The sequence below is a fragment of the Nothobranchius furzeri genome, chromosome 15 (assembly GCF_043380555.1).
Source record: "Nothobranchius furzeri strain GRZ-AD chromosome 15, NfurGRZ-RIMD1, whole genome shotgun sequence".
NCBI lineage: Eukaryota > Metazoa > Chordata > Actinopteri > Cyprinodontiformes > Nothobranchiidae > Nothobranchius > Nothobranchius furzeri.
Window position 1 is genome coordinate 49,583,848 of NC_091755.1, and position 18,637 is coordinate 49,602,484.

The 18,637-nt window shown below is 44.7% G+C and overlaps 2 protein-coding genes across 2 annotated transcripts in view; one reads left to right on the forward strand and one right to left on the reverse strand.

The window, feature by feature from the left end:
• Positions 1-984: 984 nt before the first annotated feature.
• krt5 (keratin 5) lies at positions 985-5,238 on the forward strand. Its single transcript, XM_015968611.3, has 9 exons — positions 985-1,653; positions 2,783-2,991; positions 3,089-3,149; positions 3,243-3,338; positions 3,426-3,590; positions 3,669-3,794; positions 3,876-4,096; positions 4,175-4,233; positions 4,318-5,238. The coding sequence occupies exons 1-9, from the start codon at positions 1,117-1,119 to the stop codon at positions 4,539-4,541; spliced, it is 1,698 nt and encodes a 565-aa protein (XP_015824097.3). The 5' UTR covers positions 985-1,116; the 3' UTR covers positions 4,542-5,238.
• A 7,406-nt stretch (positions 5,239-12,644) lies between these two features.
• Positions 12,645-18,637, reverse strand: part of zgc:171775 (STKc_p38 domain-containing protein) — a 16,246-nt gene continuing 10,253 nt past the window's right edge. Inside the window, exons 8-12 of the mRNA XM_015968610.3 lie at positions 18,554-18,625; positions 13,869-13,948; positions 13,704-13,782; positions 13,398-13,571; positions 12,645-13,292 (exon numbers count right to left, since the gene is read on the reverse strand). Coding sequence (XP_015824096.1) covers positions 13,231-13,292; positions 13,398-13,571; positions 13,704-13,782; positions 13,869-13,948; positions 18,554-18,625 — 467 coding nt within the window. The 3' untranslated portion in view covers positions 12,645-13,230. The remainder of the gene's footprint in view (positions 13,293-13,397; positions 13,572-13,703; positions 13,783-13,868; positions 13,949-18,553; positions 18,626-18,637) is intronic.

Consider the following 18,637-nt stretch of genomic DNA (forward strand, 5'->3'; position numbering starts at 1 on the left):
CATACTTCTAATTTAAATCTGAATCACGCCTTTATTCTTTCATTTTATGTCATAAACGCATGAATTTACTTTCATTTAATGTTTTCTCTCCTATTAAATGATTAAAGTTAATAAAAATGTTTTCTTTCTTCATCATTGTTGATGATTTCATGATTAAACACCCCAGACTTCTCCTTAAATATCAGTAAAAGTGCATCTATAGAGCTTAACAGCCAAACATTTGTTATTTTTATTTGTACTTAGTAATTTTTATCATGCAGAAAATGCTAAATGAATTCTACAAGCTGTGCTGTTTTTGGTCTGGGTTGTTTTTCAGAACCAAATCACAATAAAATGTACGCCCAGATGTAACACAAACACAGAGAAACTCATGTTTCTAATCTATGCATTGCTGTGTTTATTAGTTAAATTACAGAAATATCAAACAACACAATCAGGACATACTGTTACTCATAAAAAATGCACGTAGAGTAAAACTATACTACAACGTAATTCTAGTCAACTCAGACGAATCGGGGAAAATGCAAAAAAAATAATTGAGATTTGAAAATAAAAGCATTTAATACATTTCTTTCATTTCATACATAGTTGCATGAAGATCCGATGCTTTTCAATGTTTTAAGTTTCATTGCAAGATTAAAAATGGTCAAATTTCTCTCAGATGAAGTTCTCCACCCTTCCCCACGTCTCACATCCCCCTTCAGCTAATCAAGTCTTTGCCAAAATGTTTTTCCTCCTCCTCTTCCTCCTCGCCTCCAGCGCTGATGCCGCTCCTCTGTGAGCATTTGGGTGTGCCGAACTCAGGTCGCCTTACAAGGGCGTCTCTTTTACCCGTCTGACTGGCTGAGCTGCTTCCAGCCCGTTGGCCTGCCTTGAAGTGCATCTTCTTGGATCCAGGTGATTGGAGGAGAGTTTGGGAGGAGATGCAGAGGAGGTGGCGTTTACGGGGACCTCCTCCAGTTGGAGGCAGATAAATACCCATCAGGGACAGGTAGAGGGTACTTAGAGGGACTTGGCTCTCCTCTTAGTGTGCTCCACTCTTCTGCCAAACCTCTCTGTGTCTACTCTTCTCCTTTTTCTGCAAATCCCTCCTTCTCAGAAAAACCTACATCAGCCATGTCGCTCAAAATGGTGACCACGAGCCGGACGAGCCGGACCAGCAGCGGCGGTGGCAGTGGCTTCAGCGGAGGCAGCAGCTTTGGCGGAGGCAGCTATGGCGGAGGCGGCATTGTGGCATCAAGAAGCTTTTCCTCAAGATCTGCTGCACCCAGAACATCATACTCAATGTCCGTCAGCTCTGGTGGTGGATTGAGATCGAGCATGGGCGGCGGCGGTTTCAGCTCTGGCTCCGCATTTGGTGCTGGAGGTGGTGGTGGATTTGGAGGCGGATTTGGCGCTGGTGGTGGTGGTGGCGGATTTGGTGGCGGTAGCGGCTATGGTGGTGGATTTGGTGGCGGTAGCGGCTTTGGTGGCGGCTTTGGTGGTGGCTTTGGTGCTGGAGGTGCGCCTCTGCCCATCACAAACGTCCAAGTCAACCAGAGCCTGCTGGCCCCTCTGAACCTCGAGATCGACCCCACCATCCAGACCGTCCGCACCCAGGAGAAAGAGCAGATCAAGACCCTCAACAACCGCTTCGCCAGCTTCATCGACAAGGTGAGTTGAAATACAATCATCTACATTATGAACTGATGTTGATTATTAACATTTCTTTGTAACTGATTCAAACCTGTGTACCAGAAACGCTCAACGTCTACAGCTGCTCTTACTAACTTTAGCTCAACTATGTGGCCATTTTAGATGCCTATCTGCTGTTCATCACCTGAAAGCTGCTTTCCCAATTTCATTTGAGCACGGCTGGCCTTCTGCCAAGTGTGTGTGCAGGGTAACAAGTAGGAAACACTAGACCAGTCCTATCAAGTGACTGCTGGCTTTTAGTGTTAAGAGGAAAAGAGGATCAAGTTAACACCCGTCTCCATGGCAGCGTTCAGTGTAGTGCTGCAGAAATTGGACCAAATAGATTTCTATGCAGTGAAATACTGAGAATAAACTCATGCAAAGACTTCATACATAACTGTTTTGTTTCTAGTCAGTCGTTCATACTTTCATGCACCTCGCGACACGTCTCTCAGATGAGAAAGCTCACCACGCCCTGCGTGAGAAAGTGCTCAGTTAGCGTTTTCTGTTGTGTGCACAAACCACACCTTCATTGTGTTCACAGGGACTTTGTCAAGTGTTTTTTTAATCAAGGGAAGAAGAAAAGGCGGCGGATTTTGTTAATCAGCTGTCAGAGTTTTTGTTAGAGTCGTATTACTGGTGATACGTCGTTCAGGGAAGACGGGGCTCCAGGCATGGGGCTTTAATGGCAGGCATGTCTGCTCAGGAAAAGTATGCATGCTCAAGGCAGGGAGGCTCTCCTCTCAGGTGTGTAAGGGAGGGGCGAAGATTAGGTGTGGCATCGTGAACCTGCAGTGGCCTCAAAAACCAAACTTTATTTCCACCATCTCACCATTTTGCGCACATTCTCAGGGTTATTTAGTGTTTTTGTTTATAATAACCTCGTTGAGGTTTCACAGCTTAAGCCACGCTAACAGTCTGAAGCATCTCTGCCCTGAAGGAAATGTAGATGCACCAACTGGCCATATTTTGTACACACGTTACATTTCCTGGAAAGTCGCATAAAAGGTTCATTACGATGCATCAGATGAGGAAAGTAAAATGAACATTTGTGGTTCTTCCTCCTGAACAAGCAGAATTCCAACCGTTTGGAACATCTTCTCTTCAGGTCCGCTTCCTGGAGCAGCAGAATAAAATGCTGGAGACCAAATGGAGCCTGCTGCAGGACCAGACCACCACCCGTTCCAACATCGACGCCATGTTCGAGGCTTACATCGCCAACCTGCGCAGGCAGTTGGATGGGCTCGGCAATGAGAAGATCAAGCTGGAGGGAGAGCTGAAGAACATGCAGATATCAGTGGAGGACTTCAAGAACAAGTGAGTTCTGATGTGTGACGAGAGCCTGACTACGAAGAACACACCCACACTAAATGTTCCTTGCAATCATCTTCCATCTTTTCTCTGTTTTTGTCAGATATGAAGATGAAATCAACAAGCGTGCTGCAGTGGAGAACGAGTTTGTGCTCCTGAAGAAGGTAAAATTCATTGATATCCTAAACAACAAATGATGCATGAATTATTGATATCCACGAGGCCTCTCACAGTGCAGATCTCTCCTCCTCTTTCAGGATGTAGATGGTGCCTACATGAACAAAGTTGAGCTGGAGGCCAAGGTCGACTCCCTTCAGGACGAGATCAACTTCCTCAGAGCCATCTACGAAGCTGTAAGAAATAACAAAAGATCCCGATGATCTGCATTTGTCTAAAATGGATCGATTCTGTTGTAAAAGCAACGTTTGTGTTGTGTGCAGGAACTGAATGAACTCCAGGGACAGATCAAGGACACCTCTGTCATTGTGGAGATGGACAACAGCCGTGGCTTGGACATGGACGCCATTGTCGCTGAAGTCAAGGCACAGTACGAACAGATCGCCGGCAACAGCAAAGCTGAGGCTGAGAAGTGGTACCAGCAGAAGGTAAGAGTCTGCAAGGATCAAAGGTGGATTCGTACGCAGATGATGGGCTAACTCTTATTTCTGACATCACCTCTGCAGTTCCAGGAGATGCAGACCTCTGCATCAGCGGCCGGAGATGACCTTCGTAACACCAAGAGCGAGATTGCTGAACTCAACCGCATGATCAGCCGTCTCCAGAATGAAATTGAGGCCGTCAAAGCACAGGTAAAAATCTGAATTCTCTACACTAAGATTCACTTTTTAAATACGCAATAACACGCTCCTTCTAACTCCTCCACCCTCCAGCGTGCCAACCTGGAGGCCCAGATTGCTGAGGCTGAGGAGCGCGGCGAGCTGGCAGTGAAGGACGCCAAGGCCCGCATCAAGGATCTGGAAGAAGCCCTGCAGAGAGCCAAGCAGGACATGGCCCGCCAGGTCCGCGAGTACCAGGAGCTCATGAACGTCAAACTGGCTCTTGACATTGAGATCGCCACCTACAAGAAGCTTCTGGAAGGAGAGGAATCCAGGTAGGATGGAAATAGTTTCAATCTTCTTCAGCATCTGTAAAAATGGCATCATCAGCTAAAATTCTTCCATCTCTGCAGACTTGCTGCTGGCGGAGCAGCTGCAACCATCCACGTGCAGTCCACAAGCAGCAGCTTTGGTACGTTACAGCATTAAAACACCTGAAACAAAACAGATAACGGTGATTTAGGGTCTGCTAAATGTATTTTACTCTTGTTAACAGGAGGCGGCGCTGGAGGCGGTTTCGGAGGAGGCATCGGAGGAGGAATGGGAGGAGGAATGGGAGGAGGCATGGGTGGCGGCATGGGTGGGGGCTTGAGTGGAGGCGGAGGCTTCGGCAGCGGATTCGGTGGCGGCATTGGAGTGGGTGGTGGATACGGCGGCGGTTATGGCGGAGGAAGCAGCTTCAGCTCAAGGAGCAGCAGCACCCGACTCTCACGCCGTTAAAGCCCCTTCCCTCTCGTCCTCCTCCTTCCTTCTGCTCCTCTTCTTCTCTCTGCTCCACCCCCATCCTTCCCTCACAGACACAGAGCAGTCTCAGGAACATGTTTTACTCCACCACCTGCAGCTGACATGTTAATCTAGATTGTATTTCACTACAAGTTTAGGCAGGAAGATCATTAAACCAAAGATTAAGAGCCACAGAGATGCGAGTCAGTCCATTCTTCTTTTCATCAGTCAGCCTGGCTGTCTTTAGTTTGCTGGATGTTGTCGTGCAGACGAGAAAATACTCGTAGTGTCACGATAAAGATTCTTCACAAATCAGCAACGGCGGGCACAGGCAAACGTTCTATACTGGAGGAGCACGCGCTCTGTTTTAGATACGACGACACTCGTGCAGTGTCGCACCACTGACTCCTCCTCTATTCAGCATCTCCTGTTTCCTTCGCTCGTTTTGTGCCTTCGAGCATCTTTGAAAGCAGCCACATTTTACACAAGTTGATTTTAAGGACACTTTATTTTCTTTTTCATGTTTTGAGAGAAAATAAGCTCTCCTCTGTCACTTAAGATGGTGTTTGACCACCCTTTCCTTACACTCTCACTCTGAACAACAAGAACAACAAGACAAGTTGCAAAAGGCTGACAACCAGATTTATTGTGAATTGTACCATCAAAGCATCTTGAATAAATCTGTTACAAATCATTCTGGCTATTGTGCTTTTTCCCTTTTACCTAACAGAGGTTTAGCTGACTGGGTTTACTCTATTCACTGTAGCACCCGTTGCAATAAAAAGCAAATGTTAATCAGATGTTATAATTGAAAAATATAACAAATAATAACACTTGCAAACATTGTTATTGCAGATTGTATCTCTGCAAGGACTGCTGCTCAGGATGCATTTATTACCAACTTTATGTGTAATTTTCAGTTTCAGGTTGGATTTAAAGTATTTATAAAGATGCATTTTGTAAAAAGTTCAAGCAAAACTGCCTCTTCTTCAACAAAACACCAATGGTGCACAAAAAATGTGCACCCATCAAACACTTAGTAAATGCACACTGTCTAATAAAAATATGAGTGCATTAATATAAACTATAAATGCTATTAAACTAAGTTGGGGTTTTATTGCAAAAAAATAAAAGCAATTCATTTTTGCAGTTTTTCGTCATTTGGAGCAACAAAATTAAAGCAAAAACTGTGAATTTTTGTCCAACATCCCCATAGATATTAAGGTAAGTGCATGCACAAGCTGGAGGGACTCAAAGGGTTAAGTTATCCATGTGATGAGTGCCAAGTCTCAGCAGGTAGATGTATCTATAGCGATGTGTGTGAAGGGAGCCATTTAAGGGGCACATGGAAAATAACTTGCTAGCAGCCTCTGGCAATGGCAGTTCAGCGGGTTCTGGCAAGTGCTGTCAGCTCCGTGGACATGTCACTCATATGCCCTTGAAAAGTGGAAGCAAGTCTGCCAAGTTTTCAGTAAGTGGAGAGGAATGCAAACAAGTCTGTGCAGAAACATAAAGCGAGCACTCACAGGGGTGTGTTGGATAGGTGACAGGGTGACAAAATGATTTAAAAACTTTTAATTGTGAAGAAATTTGACTTTAGTAGATTTTTGCAGCATTTTTCTCTGTTGCTTTGTTCTGCAAACCGTAAATCCTCTAATACAGGCCCGGGCCTGTATTTGACTCAAGCTCATCAAGCTCCAGGCCTTTATTGGAAGGAGGGCCAGTATTAGAGGCAGGCCTCGATTTCTATTTGAGCAAAATGAACTAATGGTTCGCTGGAGTTTTTGACAATTAAAATTGCGCCCACATTTTCAAAGTTAAACACATTTCTTTTAACAACGGTAGTTTCTGCTTCAGCCATCTCCCCCCTCCCCCTGCGCAGCGGCCGCAAACTCACTGATGCGCCTGCAGCCTCTCGGAGTTCCTGCTGCTCTAATCATTAAAATAATTATTTCATTTTCTGTTCCTCACTTCTGATGACCTTCAATGGTGTCTGTTTGTTGCAACAGCAGGTACAAAAACTAACTTGTTTTTATTTGACTATTTTTCTGTCCTGTTTGTTTATTATCTTCCTGCATCTCCTCTCAATCCTAAAGAGAAACTGCTACCTGGGCTAATATATATTCACCTCATGAGTTACCTTTGAACTGCAGTTCTAAAAGATCTACCGACCGCAAAAACAGCGGAGCGCTCGCTGTTTGGCGGCCGTATCAGTGATCAGTGCGTCGGAGGACAAGGTGATGCGCGCAGCGCCCCGCTCCACAGCATGCAGCGAAACGCATCAGGCGCAAACAAAAGACAGAAAACATTAAAGGAAATGAACTGACATGAACAATCGCGTGTTAAATTAGTTTTTGAGGTGGCGACACCTGATTGTTACTGTGGCCGTGCTCAGGAGGCAGATCTACCAACCGCGAAAATAGCGGAGTGCTCCTTGCTTGCCGGCCGCATCAGTGATCTGTGTGTCGGAGGACAAGTTGATGCGCCCCGCTCCACAGCAGCGATACACATCAGGCGCAAATAAAAGACAGAAAATATTAAAGGAAATGAACCGACATGAACGATCGCATGTCAGTACCTACGGTCTGGCTAAACCTAATAAAGGTCTGCGTGAACCTCTACTGCCTCCTGCTGGTTGATTTGGGGACTATAACCCTGCCGCTGGGACGCTCATACTTGCTTGTTACCACATTCCACCCGGCCACAATAAGAAACTGGCCATTATTTACCTCCGCTGACTCCGACACCGGCCAAAATTGGAGACCCGGCCTTTAATTGAATACCGGCCTGTATTAGAGGATTTACGGTAATTCCTCTTTTGTTTATTGGCTGTAGAAATGCAAAGATAATGGTGAATATAATTCTTATGACACGTTTTCTATTAAAATCCCCATTTGTGTGATATGGCTACATAATAAGAGTCTTGTCAACATGATCGTAGTGCAAAAGAAACGTTTAAGCTCCACAATTCTGATCAGAATGAAAATAGGTGCGGTTCCACACCTAAATGCCGTATAACGGGCATACAGCTCAAGGCCACTTTCCCCTTTACACTTCATTCAGTTAACGAATCATATGTCTGCTGCATAAAAAATTCCTATGAAGGGTGTAGTCTGAGAACTCGATGAAGATGTGGTTTGTTTGTACAATCAGGATGGTTTGTAATTATTGTTTCTCAGACCGATTATGCCAAACCTATGGAGTGAACTTTTAAAAGAAAAGAAAACTAAACATATGAGGAACAAAAAGTCTAAACATTGTGTATTCTGATATAATTTTAGTTCATTTTCCACCTTATATTGGCAAAGTAACGCCGCCGGCTTTAAGATATTTGATCTGAACCTGAAAATCACCTACCGTCATTTTCTGAATTTGTTTTTCGTTTTACTTTTCCCATGTGGACCTGGTAGGCGTGCAGTCGTTTGTGTTTTCTTTTACTGCAGGTTGTACATCACTCAGTGGAGGACATTGGGTAAAATACAGAAACTTAGAAAAATGTAAACTTCTACAATATTATTTACATTTTGGGATGAACTATGTTCAAAGAGAATAATGGGTTGTTACATAAAATCTGCTACCACTAACCTTCTTTTTTTTTACAGTTTGCACAATAAGTCTTATTCATATAATTTTACAAGATCAATATTACATTAAAAGCACTTTCATTGCAATATAAAAATCCACAGTGAAATAATCCCAAACGGTTTAATGTGTCAATCTTGTTGGAAGGAAGGTTAAACAAAATGAACTCTTGGGATATATATATATATATATATATATATATATGTGTGTGTGTGTGTGTGTGTGTGTGTGTGTGTGTGTATATATATATATATACACACACACACACACACACACACACACACACACATATATATATATATATATATATATATATATATATATATATATATATATATATATATATATATATATATATATATATATATATATATATATATGTACATACATACATACCGTAAATCCTCTAATACAGGCCCGGACCTGTATTTGACTCAAGCTCATCAAGCTCCAGGCCTTTATTGGAAGGAGGGCCAGTATTAGAGGCAGGCCTCTATTTCTATTTGAGCAAAATGAAGTAATGGTTCGCTGGAGTTTTTGACAATTAAAATTGCGTCCACATTTTCAAAGTTAAACACATTTCTTTTAACAACGGTAGTTTCTGCTTCAGCCATCTCCCCCCTCCCCCTGCGCAGCAGCCGCAAACTCACTGATGCGCCTGCAGCCCCTCGGAGTTCCTGCTGCTCTAAACATTAAAATAATTATTTAATTTTCTGTTCCTCACTTCTGATAACCTTCAATGGTGTTTGTTTGTTGCAACCACCAGGTACAAAAACTAACTTGTTTTTATTTGACTATTTTTCTGTCCTGTCTGTTTATTATCTTCCTGCATCTCCTCTCAATCCTAAAGAAAAACTGCTACCTGGGTTCATATATATTCACCTTATGAGTTACCTTAGAACTGCAGTTCTAAAAGATCTACCGACTGCAAAAACAGCGGAGTGCTCGCTGCTTGGTGGCCGCGTGATCGGTGCATCACCGGATGACAAGGTGATGCGCCCTGCTCCACAGCGAAACGCATCAGGCGCAAATAAAAGACAGAAATCTTTAAAGGAAATGAACCGACATTAACGATCGCGTGTTAAATGTGGCGACACCTGATTGTTACTGTGGCCGTGCTCAGGAGGCAGGTCTACCGACCGCAAAAACAGCGAAGTGCTCCGTGCTTGGCGGGCGCATCAGTGATCGGTGCGTCACTGGAGGACAAGCTGATGTGCCCCGCTCCACAGCATGCAGCGAAACACATCAGGCGCAAATAAAAGACAGAAATCTTTAAAGGAAATGAACCGACATGAACGATCGCGTGTTAAATGTGGCGACACCTGATTGTTACTGTGGCCGTGCTCAGGAGGCAGGTCTACCGACCGCAAAAACAGCGAAGTGCTCCGTGCTTGGCGGGCGCATCAGTGATTGGTGCGTCACTGGAGGACAAGCTGATGTGCCCCGCTCCACAGCATGCAGCGAAACACATCAGGCGCAAATAAAAGACAGAAATCTTTAAAGGAAATGAACCGACATGAACGATCGCGTGTTAAATGTGGCGACACCTGATTGTTACTGTGGCCGTGCTCAGGAGGCAGGTCTACCGACCGCAAAAACAGCGAAGTGCTCCGTGCTTGGCGGGCGCATCAGTGATTGGTGCGTCACTGGAGGACAAGCTGATGTGCCCCGCTCCACAGCATGCAGCGAAACACATCAGGCGCAAATAAAAGACAGAAATCTTTAAAGGAAATGAACCGACATGAACGATCGCATGTTAAATGTGGCGACACCTGATTCAGGAGGCAGATCTAACGCAAAAACAGCGGAGTGCTCCGTGCTTGGCGGGCGCATCAGTGATCGGTGCGTCACCGGAGGACAAGCTGATGTGCCCCGCTCCACAGCATGCAGCGAAACACATCAGGCGCAAATAAAAGACAGAAATCTTTAAAGGAAATGAACCGACATGAACGATCGCGTGTCAGTACCGACGCTCTGGCACAGCCTCCTCTTCGTCTCTGCACGGTTAAAGTTACCCTCGCGGTCTATCACTGGCAAATCAAAAGTGAGACGATGACACAACCGCCCCCCGTACTTGCTTGTTACCACATTCCACCTGGCCACAATAAGAGACCGGCCTTTATTCACCTCCGCCGACTCCGACACCGGCCAAAATTGGAGACCCGGCCTTTAATTGAATACCGGCCTGTATTAGAGGATTTACGGTGTGTGTGTGTGTGTGTGTGTATATATAATATATATATATATATATATATATATATATATATATATATATATATATATATATACATACGTATATATATATATAATTTAACACCAGCAGGCACAAAGCTCCAGAGATGTTTAAAGAACCGATGCCAGTAAACAGGAGAAACCCAGAAGTTATTTCTTGCAGCCCTAAGAAGCCACAACATCTTTTTTTTACTCTAATATCAGGTGAAGCAGGCTAGAGGCTAACGTTGAGCTAACAATGCAAATGGTGAAATAGAAGCAAATAGTTGGCTCTAAAATATCTCAAGCTACTTTTTCAACAAATCTATATTACAGTGAACTGTGTGTGAAGTTAAGGAGTCAATTTTGCTGTTTTACTCCATTAAATGAGTTGTTCAGAACATTAACAGAAAGCTAATAGCAAGATGACAAATAACACTTCCTGTAATGATGAAAGCACATTACCATAATAATTGTAGTAAGTGCTCCCTAGCGTAAAACACCCAAGAGTGCTAACACCAGATTTGACTATCTATTTATATACTTATCAACTGATGACTCGTCTTTGCTTGTCATTTAATATGTTCTGGCGCTGATCCGTAACTGGTGACAGCCGTGAAACTGACTGAAAGGGAGAGAGTGTAACTTTTTGTTTCGAAAAATGGACTGCAGTAACCACATCTGACCACAGGATGTCATTCTTGCTTCATTCTTACATAGCACACATTTAAATGTGGAATTTGAGTCAGCAGCTCTTTATATAAATTGTGCCAAGTCAGAGTTGATGACACTATTTTCTCCCAGCAGGTAGGTTGCAGGATCAAATCCCAGCAGCAGCTTTATGAGTGATTTTTCTCTGATACTCTGGCTTCCCCCCACAGACCAAAACTATACGTGTTAGATTAACCTAGAAGTCACTGTGGATTAAAGTGTCTGCAAAATAAACAAAGTGTGTTCTTGAGCACCTACCCTTATAATTACAGCAGTTTTCACAAAGCATAAAGAAGTCAAGAAAAATGATCAGCTGACAGGTTTCTTTTTTGTATTAAGTTCTGTAAAAATGTTTAAAATACCAAGAGCATAAACAACTTCGATGCTTAACCTCTGCTGCCCTCTAGCGGCTAAAAGCAGGAAAAACTTCACTGGAAGATCCTGTTTTGGTGTAAAACAGAACACAAAGTCTTACTTTAAACTTACTTTAGCTATTCGGAGTTGGATGTGAACTGGTAATAAAGGACATTTTATTTTAAATATGTTCTCTGTAAAGTTTTTATTGTCTTATGCAGCATCTTGCACAGATTGTACATCTTTTTGGACACTCCAGTAGCAGAAAGGACCACAATGTTCTGCTGCTGTCTTAGAGCAGTCAATCTTCTGAATTTCAATCTGCTTAATAAAATTTTTTAATAATCTTTGATGTTCCCTGTTGGATGTAAAGTTTTGCAGAAGAAAAATAAATGTGTATGTGTGTGTGTGTGTGTGCTCTGTCTTCTCGATCCCCAGTGAGTCGTGGTGGATGGCTGCTTATACTGAGCCAGGATCCTCTGGAGGTTTCTTCCTGTTAAAAGGGAGTTTTCCTCTCCACTGTCGCTATATCCTTGTATGAGGATTGCTGTAAAGTCACTGACACTAGTCAGTGGCTTGATGCAATTTGCTGGGTTCCTTATATAGGAAACATTTTTTTTGATTGGCTTAATGAATTGAACTGTATTGGAATGTTTATTATGTGAAGTGCCTTGAGATGACTCTTGTCGTGATTTGGCGCTTTATAAATAAAATTGAATTGAATTGAAAAAGTCAACGTTTCCAGAAAATCCTTTAAAGAGCAAGTCACCCCCAAATCAACTGTTTTTTTCTGATAAACTACATAAATGTGAGTCTAATCATGCTGCAGACACGCGTAGTCAATAGTGTTGCACTTTAGTGCATTTTAGTTCAAATTTTAATTTTCCGCCTAAAACTGTCAGTGTTGCACCATTGTCAGGTAAAAACTCTGCACTGCATTTGAATTTAAATCTGCCATCGTTATTGGCTAAGAGGTACCCTAGAACGTTAGCTGGTACCATATGATGTCACAATGTCGTTGTGAGCCTGTGTGTGTGTATTTGTTAGCAGCTCCGCCCTCTCGGTCTGCTAGGCAACAGCATTTGTTGCATTTTTTAAACAGGAACTGGGAGTCGAGTAATACACTGGTAGGGGGTGACTTGCTCTTTAAGTCACGGCCACGTCACCATTCCACCTAAAAGCCAGCACAGAAAGAATTTGACACACAAAAATGTCAAACTCACCAGTTAGGGATTACTGAAATGTATTTTTACATTTTATTTAGAAACCTTTTACAGACACTTGAACAAAGTACAGATAAAACGGTCATGATGAAAAAAAAAACACAATATGAATATATACTACAGCTCCAGAATCAGCATTTTAGTCCCTATATCATATTGCATGCACTACAAGTCACTAAAGCAAAGAACTACACAAAAATCTAAATGTTTGAATAAAGTTCATAATGATGACAAATTTATGTGTGGGAGTTAAAGGGTTAATAATGACATGTTCATACATTTGTTTTATGATACATTTTATAATGAAAATAAAGTAAATTCATGTTTTTTAAAATAACTCAACTTGTTTTCAAAGTCGATACTTTTCACAGACAACTGATGCACACTCAACTGACTCGTTTCATTAGTTTAAACGTAGTTCTGCTGTAAAAACAAGTTAATATTGTCCTCTGCAGGCCACCATACCCAGTAAACCTGCTCTTAAGTACATAAATGACATCTGACTGCATCAAAAATACAGTTTAAAACAGTTTGGACTGCTTTCCGATGACAGTTCTTGACCTTTTAGTGAAGTGTGTGTGTGTTGCAACACCAGACACAGACTCCTACATGGCTGTCTTGCCAGGATTCTTGGGGTCAAAGGTCATGATCTCCATGTGAATGAGACCTGAAGGAGAAACAACATAAAAACAGATACAGCTAAATCTTTCAGGAATACCAGTCGATCCAGATTGGGGATTTAAATGTCAACAACATCCGCCATCCAACTCACTTTTCCATTCGTTAATGTCGAGATCTAGACTCTCAAAGGAGTCGTCGTAATGCTCAGAGTCTGGTTCAGATTCAGGTTCATGATATTCAACCAGATAGGGGTGGGAGAGTCCCTGCTTAGCCGTCAGTCTCTTCTCTGGATCCAGCAGCAGCATTCCCTCAAGAAGGTTCAGAGCTGGAAGCATCAAATCACAAACCGCGACTTAAACTACCAGCAGGATTTTCCTAGATGGTTTCAAATGATTTTGTTTTCAGCCTTCATATAACTGAATCCCTTTTTGCTTTCCCTCAACACCCGTAAACATACCGCTCCGATCCATTAAAGGAAACACCTCTTTGAAGTTTTTCTTTTTCTGTGGAGGGAGACCTGCCACATAGGTTTGTGCCTGGAAAGCAAATACAAGAGTTACGCATTGCGACGCAACCACGCTCTCTTTTGTTAGTGAAGCACGTGAATAAAACAGAATCTCACATCTTTGCTCTGCATCTTCTTCACTAGCGACGGGTCAGGAGTTCCTGTTAGGTTGAGGATCTTGGTCAGCTGATCAATGCCTGCACAGGTTGGTTAAGGAACACTGAATGCACAACATCACCACAAAGTAACACTTTAGTTTAGGGAACACAAATTAACCATTCATTAGCTGTCAACCAATATGCATATTAGTGGCCTATTAAGTCTGAACTACTCATTATTAAGCACTTATTAACATTATATTATAACTACTCCTCCTTGAACCGTCACCTTATTGTGGTGGAGGAGTTTGAGTGCCCTAATGATTCTAGGAGCTATGTTGTCTGGGGCACTTTGTGCCTCTGGTAGGGTCTCCCATGACAAATGGGTCTTAGGTGAAGGGTGAGACAAAGAACGGTTCAGAGGATCTTTCATGGACATAAAAACAAACAGTCGGAGTACCCGGCCCAGAGGGTTACCGGGGTCCCACCCTGGAGCCAGGCCTAGGGTTGGGGCCCGTGAGCGAGCGCCTGGTGGCCGGGTTTTCACCCATGGGGCCCGGCTGGGCCCAGCCCAAACCGGATACGTGGGCTCATCCAACTGTGGACCCACCACCCACAGGAGGAACATGAAGGGTCCGGTGCAATGTGGATAGGGTGGCAGACCGAGACGGGAGCCTTGGCGGTCCGATCCCCGGACAAGGAAACTGGTTATTGGGACATTGAACGTCACCTCGCTGATGGGGAAGGAGCAGGAGATTGTGGCAGAGGTTGAGCGGTACCGGCTAGATATAGTCGGACTCACCTCGACACATAGCATTGGCTCTGGAACCCAAGTCCTTGAGAGGGGTTGGACACTCTCCTTTGCTGGAGTTGCTCCGGGTGAGAGACGGAGGGCTGGGATTGGCTTTTTGTTAGCCCCAAGACTCTCTGCCTGTGTGTTGGGGTTTACCCCGGGGGGACAAGAGGGTAGCTTCCCTGTGCCTTCGGGTCGGGGAATGGGTCCTGACTGTTGTTTGTGCTTATGCGCCAAATATCAGTTCAGATTACCCACCCTTTTTGGAGTCCCTGGGACGAGTGCTAGATAGTGCTCCATCAGGGGACTCCATTGTCCTGCTGGGGGACTTCAGTGTTCACGTGCGCAATGACAGCATGACCTGGAGGGGTATAATTGGGAGGAACGGCCCGCCTGATCTGAACTCGAGTGATGTGTCGTTGTTGGACTTCTGTGCAAGCCGCAGTATGGCCATATCGAACACCATGCTCGAACATAAGGATGCCCATCGGTACACTTGGTACCAGGGCAGCCTAGGTCGCAGGTCGATGATAGACTTCGTAGTCGTATCATCTGACCTGCAGCCGTATGTTTTGGACATCCGAGTGAAGACAGGAGCGGAGCTGTCCACTGATCACCACCTGGTGGTGAGTTGGATCAGATGGCAGGGGAAGATGCCGCGTAGACCTGGCAGACCCAAACCCATACTGAAGGTCTGCTGAGAACGCCTGGCAGAAGAACTTGTCAAGATGGTCTTCAACTCCCACCTCCGGCAGAGCTTTGACCACATCCTGAGAGCAGTGGGGGACATCGACTCCGAGTGGGCCTTGTTCATCTCTGCGATTGTTGAGGTGGCTGTTGCTAGCTGTGGTCACAAGGTGGCTGGTGCCAGTCGTGGTGGCAACCCCCGTACCCGCTGGTGGACACCAGATGTTTGGGGAGCCGTCAGGCTGAAGAAGGAGGCCTATGGGGCATGGCTGGTCTGTGGGTCTCTGGAGGCAGCAGACGGGTACCGGATAGCCAAGCGGGGTGCAGCAGTGGCAGTTGCCGAGGCAAAATCTCGGGCGTGGGAGGAGTTTGGTGAGGCCATGGAGAAAGACTATTGATCGGCGCCAAAGAGGTTCTGGCAAACTGTCCGGCGCCTCAGGAGAAGAAGGCAGCAACTCGCTCACACTGTTTACAGTGGGAATGGAGAGCTGCTGACGTCAACTGGGGCTATGGTCGGACGGTGGAAGGAATACATTGAGGAGCTCCTCAATCCCACCTACGCGCATTCCGAGGAGGAACCAGAGCCGGGAGACCTGGGGATGGACTGTCCAATCTCTGGGGCAGAAGTTGCTGAGGTAGTCAAACAAATACACAGCGGAGGAGCCCCGGGGGTGGATGAGATTCATCCTGGGTATCTCAAGTCTATGGATGTAGTAGGGCTGTCGTGGTTGACACGTCTCTGCAACATTGCGTGGTCATCGGGGGCAGTTCCTGTGGAGTGGCAGACCGGGGTAGTGGTCCTCATCTTTAAGAAGGGTGACCTGAGGGTGTGTTCCAACTATAGGGGGATCACACTCCTCAGCCTCCCTCGAAAGGTCTACTCCAAGGTTCTGGAGAGGAGGGTGCGATCGATGGTTGAATCTCAGATTGAGGAGGAGCAATGTGGTTTTTGTCCTGGCCGTGGAACTGTGGAGCAGCTCTATACCCTTGCAAGGGTGATGGAGGGTGCATGGGAGTTTGCCCAACCAATCCACATGTGTTTTGTGGATTTGGAGAAGGCTTATGACCGTGTCCCCAGGGGCACTCTGTGGGTGACGCTCCAGGAGTATGGGGTGGGTGGCTTTCTGTTAAGAGCCATTCAGTCCCCTTACCATTGGAGCGTGAGTTTGGTCCGCATTGCCGGTAGTTAGTCAGACCTGTTCCCGGTGAGGGTTGGACTCCACCAGGACTGCCCTTTGCCACCAGTTCTGTTCATTACCTTTATGGACAGAATTTCTAGGCGCAGCCGTGGTGTGGAGTGTGTCGAGTTTGGTGGCAGGAGAATCCCATCTCTGCTTTTTGCAGATGATGTGGTCGTCCTAGCTTCATCCAGCTCTGACCTTCAGCTCTTGCTGGGTAGGTTCGCGGCCGAGTGTGAAGCGGCTGGGATGAGGATCAGCACCTCCAAATCTGAGACCATGGTTCTCGACCGGAAAAGGGTGGCTTGCCAACTCCGGGTCGGGAGAGAGGTCCTACCTCAAGTGGAGGAGTTTAAGTATCTTGGGGTCTTGTTCACGAGTGAGGGTAGGAGGGATCGGGAGATCGACAGTTGGATTGGTTCGGCGTCTGCAGTGATGCCGACGCTGAGCCGATCTGTCATGGTGAAGAGGGAGCTGAGCCAGAATGCCAGGCTCTCGATTTACTGGTCGATCTACGTCCCAATCCTCACCCATGGTCATGAGCTTTGGATAATGACCGAAAGAACGAGATCACGGACACAAACGGCCGAAATGAGTTTCCTCCATAGGGCAGCCGGGCTCAGCCTTAGAGATAGGGTGAGGAGCTCAGACATTCAGGAGGGACTCGGAGTAGAACTGCTCCTCCGGATCGAAAGGAATCAGTTGAGGTGGTTTGGGCTTCTGGTCAGGATGCCTCCTTAAAGCCTCCCTGGGGAGGTGTTTCGGGCGTGTCCTGCCGGCAGGAAGTCCCCGGGTCGACCCAGGACACGTTGGAGAGGTTACATCTCCAATCTGGTCCGGGAACGCCTTGGGGTCCTGCCGGAGGAGCTGGTGGAGGTGGCCGGGGAGAGGACGGTCTGGAGCTCCCTGATTGGGATGCTGCCCCCGCGACCCGGACCTGGATGAGCGGAGGAAGACGACGACGACCTAATTACTAGTAGTTTAGTATTAATTAACCATTTAAAGGCAATAATATGTTCCCCTTGAATTACTTCTTTAAAAGCCACATATTGATTTGAGCTAATTAGTATGTGAGTGAATCAGCAAAAAAACATTTACTTTCAGTTAACAAACCATTATGAATGGCTTATTTTGATAAAACTCTTAATTTATGGCCTGTTAATATCAGAATTACAGCATTAGTAATAAGCTGTTAATAAGTGCCTAATAATGAGTAGTTCAGACTTAGTAGTCCACTAATATCCATATTAAATGGCAGCTAATTAATGGTTAATTGTGTTCCCTAAACTAAAGTGTTACCACATTTAGCAGAAGCGGTCTGTTCTGTCACCTTTACCCAAAGCAAGCCTTCCTCTTAGTGGCCGACTTGAGGCCACCCCTGTTGTGTAAACAAATGAGTTATTTTAGTCACTCACTCATTTCTATGGGAAGCTGATGCCTGTCTCAGCAGGTGAGAGGTAGGAGGCACTATGGACAGGTCTCCTGTCTATCACAGGGCTACACAGAGATACAGATCGTTTAGGGACATTCAGCTTTACTGATCAAGCCCTGTCTATAAGCTACTAGAACCTGACTTTTAGGTTCAAAAGGTCTAAATTGTCCCTTTAATGTGCAATTTACATACAGTTGCATTTTGACTATTTTCTTTTATAAAATATTTTCAATACGCAGAAGTTTTATTCATAGAATATTTAGCATCTTTTAAATGTATAATATTAATGAATGAAGTAAAAATGACTCTAGCCTCCTTTACCTGATATTAGAGTAAAAAAAAATGCTGTGGCTCAGAAATCTGACATATTGCTCCTTTAAATAACCATGCATTGAATATTTAAAATATAAACCACTTACCAAAAACTTCCAAGAAAAATGGGACATTTTTTACATAAAAGTAAAATCTTCCCTTTTTTAAATTTAACATAATCTCATTATTAATATTTTAAATAATTTACATTAGATTAAAACCAGTGTTTTACTGGATAAATAAAAAACTGTAAAGATTTTTTGGGGGTTATACATCTGCTATAACTGAGTAACTGTGGATACTGTCGTGTCCCGGGAAAAGCACATGGCCCGTGATCATCTCAGCCAGAATGCAGGCGGATGACCAGACATCCACTGTAGAGGAAG

Coding starts and splice junctions, on each gene's coding strand:
- krt5 (XM_015968611.3), top strand. CDS start 1,117: ATGTCGCTCAAAATGGTGACCACGAGCCGGACGAGCCGGACCAGCAGC. Junction 3,339..3,425: donor TCAGAGCCATCTACGAAGCT/GTAAGAAATAAC, acceptor TGTTGTGTGCAG/GAACTGAATGAACTCCAGGG. Junction 3,591..3,668: donor AGAAGTGGTACCAGCAGAAG/GTAAGAGTCTGC, acceptor TCACCTCTGCAG/TTCCAGGAGATGCAGACCTC.